Raw genomic sequence first — 11737 nt, forward strand, 5'->3', positions numbered from 1 at the left:
TAAGTGCAGACCAAGGTCTTTAGGCACAGCACTGCACCCAGTGTGCCGATCACCACTGGGACCACCATCATTGGCTTATGCCAGAGTATTTGCAGCTCTGTCTTTAGATCCTCATATCGTGTAAGCTTTTCCAGTTGCTTCTCATCAATTTTGCTGTCACCTGGGTTGTTGTTATTGTTGTTGTTGTTATTATTATTCAAACCACAGCAGATACCAAAGGCCCACTGCAATTACAGATTCATTACAACTTCTAACATTTGAATAAAAAAACAAAAGCAAAACAAAAAACCAAAAGCAAAGGTTTATTTTATTTTGTGCAAAAGCTCAGAGATATGTTATTACAAATGCATCCACCACACACCAGGTCACACAACAAGTCAATGATAGTGACAGAGTGTTGTCTAAATCAAGGAAATAACTGTTTCAGTTAAGAAGGTTAGAGCCCTCACAGTTGACAAGGACGCTGTCAAGGGTGCTGTTATGACCGTAAATAAAATGTTTAAAAAATCAGTCCAGCCTTGCTTCTGTGCCATACAAAGAGACTCAGAAGCCTGGGATTGCAAATGTTCTCTTACCCAATCTTATTTTCCTTCCTCACATGTACAGAGTTATTGTTGTAGCTTGAGAGCATTCAACTGCCGAAGAAAGAGAAGAAGAAGAAAAAACATTAAGTTAGGTTTTGATCCCACCACTAGCTTTGACTGAGTTCCTTAAATGTCATGACTTAAGAGGAAATTAAAACAAAATGTATAAACATCGAGCAGCAGCCAAGCCAACAGCTTATCCAGTTCGTTGGCAACGGATCAGGGACAAAGGGCGTGGGGTGAGGATCAAATTTTGAGCGGGAGGTTACAAAAATAAACAGAGAACTTGCATATTGCTAGCTCATGATGAGCTCTTATTATGTGCCTACAGACATGAGGGTTCTCTTTCTCTTTCACAGAACACACAGGCAGGGAGGAAACTATAGGAAAGTTGTAAGTAAAATAAAATTGTGCATTGTGGCTTGAACACTGTTGGTGAGTAGCTATGCCAGGTGGTAAAAGGAGGAAAAAATAAGCAAAACATTGGAGGAAAAAGTAGTATGTTCAGAGCCAGCAGGATTTGTCCGCCTTCCATTCTTCTCCTTTCTGGGAGTTGGAAGATGTTCTAGGGTAGAGCTCCGGACAATTGCTGCATCTAAATGCAGTTGCTTTATTCAGAATCTGCTATTGGAGCCATCGATGGAGCATCAATACCCACAATAATTATGTGGGTACAATTAGTGCTTTAGGAAAGAAACAAAGTCGAGGGAAATCGTTGGGAGTAGGCAAATTGCAGATGATCAGGCCTGGCAAGGACTGTAGCTCCATAAAAGAGCTGATATTTTTCCTTCAAAAAGGTGTTGGGTGCAACTGCTTATAAACAAATAAATAAAAAACCACAGACAGGATAAAAAAAACAACAACCACAAAGATCACCTCTCCCCGCTCCTGCAGGGATGGGAAAACACCCAGTGTGGACAATGGATTAACTTAAAATAGACCAACTACCAGTCTCTTCTATCCACTTACTATTGTTTCCTAAGAACACAATGTGATTAAATATGGGTTGGTTATTTCTTCACACTAGAGAAAAAAAATCAACTTAAAATCCATTTTCTGCAGAATTCTGGGGTTTGTAGTTTAGTGAGGCTGTTAAAGGCTCCTCCTTAAACTACAAACCCCACAATTCTGTAGGAGGCAGAAAATGGATTCTAATTGGATTTTTTCGCTAGTATGATGAGGCAATCGGTCATCATGATAGGTCTTGTGAATTCTAATCAGTGGTATCCCTTCATTTCCCACCATAACTAGGTTAATATAAGGGGTGTCAATTTTTTTTCAAAAAGGGGAGCGTATTATTTCAAACATACAAGTACCTATATAGAAAAGCAAGAAAACAACTTTGTTTTGGACAGTATTTGCAATGGCCTAATAAAAATGGAGTACACATCTGTAACAGTGTGTGCACCCCTTACTGTGACTCAAATTTTGTGCAAAAATATTTATTTGAGCTGTGAAAAGCGAGTGGAGAAATGGTTGTATGCAGTGTTCAAAAATAACTGGTATTGCCAGCCCCGTCATGAGATAGACTTCCACCTATTGAGTTTGGGTGGATGGTATTTACAGCACTGCAGGGAAAGAACTGCCATATTTCCTAACGATAGGATTCCACTTATCTTGTTATCCTAGCAAAATAATTTATCTTGGCAAAGCAACCCACAAATACAGGTCACAGCATAGCAGAGTTAACAAATTTAGTTTAAAGAACTGGTAATTAAAAAAAATTAAGAGAGCCCCTGGGTTAAACCGCTGAGCTGCTGAACTTGTTGACTGAAGGGTTGGCGGTTTGGATCTGGGAGCGGGGTGAGCTCCTGGTGTTAGTCCCAACTTGTACCAACCTAGCAGTTCGAAAACATGGAAATGTAAGTAGATCAATAGGTACCACTCCAGCAGGAAGGTAACTGTGCTCCATGTAGTCATACTGGCCACATGACCTTGAAGGTGTCTATGGACAACGCCGACTCTTTGGCTAAGAAATGGAGATGAGCACCAACCCCCAGAGTCAGACACGACTAGACTTAATTTTGGGGAAAACGTTTACCTATTTTTTTTAAAAAAAATCATAAAATGATTTATCAAATTCCTTACATTACCCCGAACACCTGCAGGTTATTAATATACCTGGTGGCCGTTGTTGCTCATGGATTAGCATCATCTCAAAACTATAAATATGGAATCTAGTTCTTTCCTATTACAAATTACCTTAGGAGTGAACATATATTAAGGACATGTATTAGGAATGCTGATGCCACGCACAGCAGTGGTGCTTTTCCATATGACAATTAACAAATGAATCTGGTTTCTTTAATGCATTACATCTCACCTATGTGGTATACAGATGGGCCAAAAAGACTTTGCAAAACCACAACTCCCTTGCCTGTTTGACATTACACATCTTATAAACCTCTCTAGGCTCTGTCACCTGTCAAAGAAACATTCACTGTGTCACACCATGCTGAGCAGCATTGGCAAAAACAAGCTCCAGAGGGGGGGAAAGACATAAATAAATCATTTCTAACTGTACTCTGAGGGAAAACTATAAACAGCTTTTTCAGGAATTCTACTCTGTATATTATCATTCTGTTTTACAATGAGATAACAAAGCTCTCTGTGGCACAATATAAAAATATATACTGAGCTGTATAAAAGATTAGTCTAACTAGTATTTCTCAAAACACTTCTGGGGATGATGCTATACACAAATGCATCACACATTACGAACAGAACAGCAAAACAACAGATAGGACTTTGTTGTAAAACAGAAGCAAACACTTTTTTAAAAAACGAAACAAACATTTCCAAAGACTAATATCATTTCAACCTGGCAGGTATCAGCACAAGAGCAATATGTATTCATTAGGAAGTGTAAATTTGCTGAGCATTTTAATGAAAGACTATTTAATTCAAAGCCGTCCAATCACACATGCAGGTTAAGGCGTACTACACTATTCAAAGCTTTTGTTCAGCAAGGAGATGTTTCACTGTATTTATTTTTTAACATCTGCTTACAGATGCATTTGTTTGCCTGGTACATGTTTTACATGGAACAATCTAAACTTTACATTGCATTCTTGCTAGGAGAGCAAAGACTGGAACGGAAAAGCCATTGGCATCGGGTACTCTTTGCAAATGAAAATATCAGAGCAGGAATTAATCACAAAGCACAGCAAAACCTGGAATTATGAGCAGCGCAATATTTTGGGAAATCCTACAAAACAACTGTTCTTAATATTATCTTTAATTGGGCCTTGCTGCACTGAAACATTAAATGGCCCATACCGTATAACGGAAATATTTATATTAAAATCAGAACAAAGTGATAACAGGTACAATAAGCACAGCCATAGCTTTAAAACTAAAACATACCTTTAACATACACCCCATTTTCTTAAAATAATGCAGATTCTAAAATAAAAACGTGCTAGTCAGGAAAAGTAGGAAGTTAGGTGCGCCTCACATGAGATGGGGAAGTATTATGGCCACTGAAAATGATGGCAGCTGTAAAGTTTCACAGAAGTTTGCAATATGATCACTAGGAACAGTGCCACTGGAGTACTGAAACTGATTTTCACACCACCGTGCATTGCTGTCTTAGGTTGCGACAGTTAGTTATAGTATCGGACCTATTACGGAGCTTACCCAAAATTGATAAAGCAGCTTAATCCGTTAAGAATTCTGTAAATAGGTGATTGGCTTCACAGTTTTGATATTTCAGTTTGCTTGTAAGAACAATATATTCACTAGGTATCCAGTGCTATCACAATGGCTGCAGCAAAGTAAATGTGATGTGATTTTCAGATATTTTCTTTATAAAAGTGTGCAATACAAGTCACATACAGCTGTAGCCATGCATAGATTGAAAGCACACTTATACGCGTCTCTATAAAATACCATTTCCCAAAACGATTTGAGGTCTTTTGTATATATTGCATATATTTTACAGAATGAAAACTTGCCTTGAACATTTAGATTGTAAATGGTCACATCACCAAAGAAACCTAAGCATGTTTACTCAAAACTTTGGCCTCATGTACATCAGAGGAAGCAGTAGATTGGGTTTTTGAGCTATCTCGGACTTCAGGTTGTGGGGCAGGTTCACAAGGCTAAATGCTCACAAGGTTGAAAAGAGAGATACAAACAACTCCTCTGTCCGCAAAACATAGAAAGCTAGCATCTTGAGGGTGATGCTGAACTTTTTAAAATTGTGTCAGAAGCGACTTGAGAAACTGTAAGTCGCTTCTGGTGTGAGAGAATTGGCCATCTGCAGCGACGTTGCCCAGAGGACACCCAGATGTGTTACCATCCTGTGGGAGGCTTCTCTCATGTCCCCGCATGGGAGGCTGGAACTGACAGACGGGAGCTCTCCCCACCTTGAAGATTTGAACTGCCAACCTTCAGATCAGCAGTTCAGCCGGCACAAAGGTTTAACCCATTGCGCCACTGTGGCTCCTGATGCTGAACTAGAACCATTCTTCTCAACAGGGCAGTTTTGTAAAGAAACATGTTCACTCATGTGAGCCTTCCAGCCCATCATGAAGATGAAGAATCCATAGTTTACAACTTCATCTTCAGTTTGTGAAAACAAAGACCAACAACACATTCATTTATTCCATGCACATATCAAGAAAACATGGCTAAAGTTACCAAGAAAGAATGGGTAAAGTTAAGCTATGTTTGCACTTATAGCCATAGCTTATTAGTACATGTCAAGCGTGATCCACTTATGGATAATCACATTTTAAGGCTAGCTGACTTCAAAAGAAGGGAATTAATCACACATCTAATTCTCTCGCACTAAAATGCCTGGAACTTTAGGATTACTGGAGTAAACTGAACTCACTGGAACTCATTTTTGTGTAACTATATCCAGGTTTGAACAGAATAAATAACTTTGGACAGATCATGTCTATTACTTGGCAGTAAAGCCCTCCAATAACAATGATCTCCTTTAATAATTATTGATTGAGAAATACAGCAGCAATTTAATAGATCCTTATCTGTACACTTAATGGTATTGCGAGGTACAGAATATGAAAAATGACACTTTATAATGAAAGAGATGGTCATTCACATGCAATTTAATAGACAAGTGCAAATCAGAATAGCTTTTTTATCTTCATAGTCTCTCTAAGAGATAATCTACATTGGCAAAGATGCTCTCAAGCAAACATCTTAATAAATGGAGTATTTTTATCACATTAGCAACTATGTTAATTCTATATTGTGCTTCATTTTCAGAATGGTATATTAAAATAGCAAACTTCAGTGAAACAGACTTTCTTGTAAGAACATTTACAGACTTTCTTGTAAGAACATAGTGAATTAGTTCACAGTTCAAACTCAGTTCAGAGAGAGTTTTATACAGTTTATTCCTTTTCCATTAAAAAAACCCCCTGCTTTCACGTAAATTGCAAGTGTGTGTACCTTTTGCTAACAGTAAAAACAGTACTGAGGTTGTCGGTTTCCCCCTACACTGTGTAAAATCGTAAATTATTTGCATGCTTGCATTTTAATTGTTTTCCTTTCTACAAAGTTTTTTTTAAAGTTCTGAATACATGTATAGTCTACAGAAGTTTTCGCACTGTGTCTGCACAAAAAAAAAAACCTGGTACAGATGCATAAAACATTTCTCTTCCTCAAAATGTGAGGCAGTCTTTGTTGAATGGTACTTCTTAATATGCATACCTTCATGGTTTAGGAACATCAGTAAGAAGAGGATAAAAATACCCCTTTGTTATTATTGGTTTTTTTATGCTGACAAATCTCCAAGCAAGGACTGGTAGCAACTTGTAAAGCATACAGGCAGGGAAACATAAACACAATAGGTTTTTCTGTTTAAATAAACAGCCTTTTATCATGCACAGCTGACTGTGGGCAATAATAATCATAACCATAACTGCAAAGACAACATGTGCATTTTGTGGCACAGGTAGGCATAATTCTCTGCTCAGCACAGGTATGTCTGTGGTGTTTCTAAAGTGTGACAAGGGGTAGCAAGCATGTGGGGAAATAAAGCTAATAGTCTACATCTCATGCATTGCTATTGTGCGCTGGGCCTGCCTTTCTCCACAAAGAGCTTCTTCAGACATCTGAATTGGAGCTCAGGTGTGTCAGCCTGGGATCGGCGTTGATCTCATACCTGTAGTGATATCCCTCCATGTGATCTCTACAGGCGTCCCTGATATTGTACATCCACTTTTTGATCCCTTTTCGGTTCAAGTATAAAACCAGGAGGAAAATGGCACCAATGAGTGCCAAAACTATCCCGAGGAAGACATAAGAAGTCTGCAGTGGAGTCAGGTCATCTGTTGGCTCGGGGCAATTCAGGCCTGAGAGGTCAAGGCTCACCAAGGAGCTGTTCTGCATCTCTTCAGGAAAAGAGCATTTGATAGACTCCTTGGCCTCCACCAGGTTGCTTTCCTTCAGCCAGTTCACCATGTCCTCAATGTTGCAGTCACAGACCCATGGGTTGTAGCTGAGGTTAAGCCTGGAGAGCCAGGGGAGGCTGTGGAGCTGCACAAGGGTGCTGTTCCTCAGGCACTTGAGGGAGTTGTCCCCAAGGTTGAAGCTCTGCAGCTGGCGGAGGCCCCAGAAGGAGACATTGTGCAAGCCCACCAGGGAGTTGTTGTGCACGTCCAGCTGCCGCAGGTTGGGCAGCATGGAGAAGATGCTGGTCGGTAAATAAACCAGGTTGTTATTGGAGAGGTCGAGGTGGGTCAAGTTCAGGAGGGTCCCCTTTTGAAGCAGCTCAGAAAGGGCTGACACCTGGCTGGCATTGTAGAGGGAGTTGCGTAGGTTCAGCTCCTCCAAAGAGCTGCTGCTGGCATTGCCAAAGGCTCTGGGGCTGATCCAGACGAGAGCATTGTCACTCAGGTCCAGGCGCTTCAAGCCCGGCAGCCCAGCAAAAGCCTCAGCATCCACCTTCTCCAGCAGATTGCCACTCAGGTTGAGACTGCTGAGCTCCAGGAGTGGCTCAGAGAGGAAGGTTCCCAGCCCAAGGCGCCGAATGCGGTTGCCGGTGAGGAAGAGGTTCTGGACGTATCGAGGCAGGTTGCGCGGGACCTCTGTCAGATTTTTGTTGATGCACTTCACTGTCCTGTCTGTTTCAGAGCACTCGCAAGCTCTGGGGCAATCGACCGGTCGTTGAGTCAAAACCCAGCCTGAGAAGATGAGCAGGAGCAAGAGGAGCAGCTCAAGCCACTCGGCTCCTTTCCTTTCCCTGGTTGGTGTAGGGGGTGCAGAGCCCCAAAGAGAGCACCCCAGCATCACCGCCTCTCCCAGGAGATGTACTCACACAGCTTCTCCTGCCAGGTGCTCCCTCTGATTTCCTGGATCAGCTGCGATGCTGGTGTCTGCCTCAGGTTGAGGAGGTAAGAGATAAAAAGGCGGGAAAGAGGGGTTCGCTTCTGGGTGCATCCAATGCCGCTGAGAAAAGGAAGGAGCTAAGGAAGCCCTTCCCTTCCTCTCCGGCAGAGACCACCTTAATATGGTAGCAGCAGCACCAGAGATGCAGATGGGAACTCCTCCCAAAGCGTCCAGAGCACTCCCTTATTGTGTTTTCCCCACCCTGGCAATCTTGAGGTCCTTCTTTTCCTCTTTTTCTCAAATCCAGACACCTCTGAAAGGAGAAGAAAACAAGGATAGAAACCACAAAAACAAACTCACACCACAACCAAAGCAAACCACTCTGCATCCTCAGGCTTGTTCCATTCTTGCTCCTTTTCTAATACAAATCCACACTCCTCAAGGTCATTCCTCTCACTCCAAGAGCATGCCTGCCAAGCCAAAAAAAACCTCTCCCCAAGTAGAACCACCCATCTGAGAAGACAATTGGAGTTGGCTGCATCAATAGGAGTATAGCGTCTAGACCAAGGGAAGTAATAGTACTACTCCTCTATTCTGTGTTGGTCAAATCTCACCTGGAATACTGTGTCCAGTTAAGGGCGCCACACTGGCATGCTGGAACGTGTCTAGAGAAGGGCGACTGAAATAGTCAAAGGTCTGGAAGCCAAGCACTTTGAGGAGTGGCTTAGGGAGCTGGGCATCTCTAGCTTGGAGAAGAGAAGGATGAGAGCCATGTTTATATATTCGAAAGGCGAGGAGGGCAAATTTGTTTTCCGCTGCTCCAGAGACTAGGATTTGGAGAGTGGATTCAACCTACAGGAAAATAGATTCCACCTAAACATTAGGAAGAACTTCCTGATGGTAAGAGCTGCTAGGCAATGAACATGCTGCTGCCTTGGTGTGTGGTGGAGTCCCATTCTCCAGATGTTTTTAAGCAGAGGTTGGATGGCCATTGGTGGGGAGTGCTTTGATTTCCTTCATGGCAGAGGGATGGACTGGATGCCTCTGGGGAAGATATTCCAATTCTATGATTATGTGGAAGCCTCTCTCTGTGTCCCACCACACTGCCTGAGAAATAAACTAGTATGGATTATTCTGCACTTTCTGCCTTGCAGAAGAGGTCTGGTCCATTTCTAGCAGCCTACTGACATCTGATGAACTCCTCCAGGAACATGACCTTTCCCTTCATTCCCTCTTACATCTCTCTCTTTGAGTAAGAGAACTTCCATCCAATAAAAATGCAGCTAAGGACTAAAACAGTTTCTTCTCTGAATTCTTGATTTTAGAGATACACAGGATTGCAGTCCCCTAACTTGCCTTGCTAGGCACCTGGCTGTTCCTTGCTTGAAACGCCGTGTAAAGTCACTATAGCCGTTGTCTTATACAGTCGCTAATATTCCTTTCCTATCCATGCACAAAAATGTTTGCAGCCAGAATTCAAGATTGCATCTGCTTCATACAAAACACCATCCTATGGTGCTGTTTCTCACAAGGCATTTCAAAGTCATAATGTCAGGGACACTGAGTCCTGGCTTTTGGACACAGAATGGCAACAAATGGACACATACAATTTAATCAGGAAACAGCATAATTCTTACTCATTTCAATGTCCTCTTCAACTTTACTGCAAACCAAGAATAAAAATAATCTTGAAATATATATTCCTTTGCATTCCAAGTTCAGTTGTGGATTTTAATAATTTTGAAACAAGTTTTAGGAAATCTACTGTGTAGATGTCCTCCTAATTTTGTCCAAGTTCAGATATTTTCTTCTGGCAAGCAAGATAACAAAATAATAATAATAATAATAATAATAATAATAATGCTAAGATGCTGATATATTTAAATTGATTTTTGGCTCTCTATTTCAGGCATGGGCAAACTTTGGCCATCCAGATGTTTTGGACTCCAATTCCCACAATTCATAACAGCCTCAGGCCCCTTTCTTTCCCCCCTCAGCCGCTTAAGCAGAAAGGAAAGACAGGAAGAGGCCTGAGGCTGTTAGGAATTGTGGGAGTTGAAGTCCAAAACTCCTGGAGGGCCCAAGTTTGCTCATGCATGAGCTATCTCGACCTGCTAATTTGCATATGGTTTCTGATTGGCCAGCCTGACATTCTAACATTCTTAAGCAGCTGAGGGGGGAAAGGAAGGGGCCTGAGGCTGTCAGGAATGATAGGAGTTGAAGTCCAAAACACCTGGAGGGCCCAAGTTTGCTCATGCCTGCTCTATTGCCCCCCTTCCAGCAATCTGAATGTCCAGATGTTACACATCAGAGAAGCTTCTGCTCTTGTATCCTTTGAATAGGAAAATAATATGCCCAGAAATCAATGTCTTTAAAAATGTCCCGCTCAATCCTTCCAGAATTCTTTTTACAAAAATCTCTTTCAAGGAATTTCAAGCCCATATGGACTTCAAGGATTAGAGAAGAAAACCTAATACTACTCACCCCAAAGCAGCCACGGGCAAACTTTGGCCCTCCAGGTGTTTTGGACTTCAACTCCCACAATTCCTAAGAGCCGGTAAGCTGGCTGGGATTTCTGGGAGTTGAAGTCCAAAACACCTGGAGGGCCCAAGTTTGCCCATGTCTCCCCTAAAGGCACCAGATTCTTTTTGTTCTTGGAAGCTAAGCTGGGTCAGCCCTGGTTGGTACTTGGATGGGGAACCACCATGACTACAAGGCTCGATTTCAGGAGGAAGAACAGGCAAAACCACTGCTGAGAATTCCTCTCCTAAGAAAGCCCTGTGGGACCCACCTCGCCAAGGTACATGCACAGACACAGACACATATACACAGAACAGTGCGCTCTGGCAAGTTTTCACAAGTGCCGAGAGTTGCAAACGCGGAAATCCCCTTCCCTGGCTGATTCCCCTCGGGCTGCATCTACATAGACTGAGGAATGGGTGTAGTTTGAAGCTACTTTAACAGCCCTGACTCAAGGCGATGGGATGCTGGGAGATGTAGTTTGGTGAGGCTGCCGAACTGGGAAGGCGAAAGACCTTGTAAAAGTACAATCGCCTGCATCTCATAGCTTTGAGCCAGGGCAATTCAAGTGGGGTCCAAGTGCATTCATTCTGCAGTGCAGATGCACTCCAGCTACTTGCAAGGAATGGGGACTCTGGATTGGAGGGGCGGTGGCGTGGGTTTGGAGCCCCGAGGCAAAAGTAGGATCCCCTTGCTTCCCTCCATCCTTCTCTATCTCCTCCTCCTCCTCCTCACCTGGTTTCCTGCCTCCTCCTTTCCCGTCCAGTCCCAGGCAAACTCTGGCGCCGAGTGAAAGGAGCGCGTGGCGCAGGCAACAACTTTCCCTGCCTCCCAGTGCTGGCCCTTTGTCCCGCCTCCCCGGCCCTGAGCAGCCAATGGCAGCCGCCGTCGAGCCTTAAGCACCCCGCCTCCCCGGGCAGCTGGAGCCCTCGCGCCTGGGATGCAACCAGAGAGCGCCTTGCCTGCCCTCCCTGCTCTCCAGCTAGGGATGCTGCTCCACTGTAGAATAAATGCTGTTTGGGAACTAGGCAAGGGAGGTTTATGTATCTGTGGAAGGTCCAGTGTGGGAGAAAGAACTCTCATCTGTTGGAGGCAAGTGAATGTTGCAATTGGCCACCTTGCTTACTTACTTTTACTTAGGCGATCCCTCGTTGGACGAGTAAGATGGTCTTCCATTATGGATTTCCTTGTGGGTCCGTATGTGGCTGTGGAGCCCTATTCTTGCTCTGCATCTTCTTCCGCAGTGAGGGCATTGGTTTCCAGGTGGAAGGTGGTCGCGGTCGGGGTTGGCTTGACGCGCCTTCCTCCTGGCACGTTTCTCTCTTTCA

General features: G+C 43.1%; 1 protein-coding gene across 3 annotated transcripts; it reads right to left on the minus strand.

Annotated features, from left to right (window-relative positions):
* Positions 1 to 289: 289 nt before the first annotated feature.
* On the minus strand, positions 290 to 11252 carry TPBG (trophoblast glycoprotein). Of its 3 annotated transcripts, none has more exons than XM_060752966.2 (3): positions 11145 to 11252; positions 6724 to 8202; positions 290 to 635 (listed from the first exon to the last, which is right to left on the minus strand). In XM_060752966.2, exons 2-3 carry the CDS (start codon positions 7848 to 7850, stop codon positions 632 to 634), a joined length of 1131 nt encoding a protein of 376 aa, XP_060608949.2. In that variant the 5' UTR covers positions 7851 to 8202; positions 11145 to 11252; the 3' UTR covers positions 290 to 631. The 3 variants fall into 3 exon arrangements, with proteins under 3 accessions (XP_060608949.2, XP_067323782.1, XP_060608947.2); XM_067467681.1 differs by lacking the exon at positions 290 to 635 and adding an exon at positions 8504 to 8741 and having other exon boundaries at positions 5929 to 8202; XM_060752964.2 differs by lacking the exon at positions 290 to 635 and having other exon boundaries at positions 5929 to 8202.
* Between the last annotated feature and the right edge of the window lie 485 nt (positions 11253 to 11737).

This window comes from Anolis sagrei, chromosome 1 (genome assembly GCF_037176765.1).
Source record: "Anolis sagrei isolate rAnoSag1 chromosome 1, rAnoSag1.mat, whole genome shotgun sequence".
Lineage (NCBI taxonomy): Eukaryota > Metazoa > Chordata > Lepidosauria > Squamata > Dactyloidae > Anolis > Anolis sagrei.

Excerpts from the sequence above, each read along its gene's own strand:
- TPBG (XM_060752964.2), bottom strand. The coding sequence starts at position 7,850 with ATGCTGGGGTGCTCTCTTTGGGGCTCTGCACCCCCTACACCAACCAGG.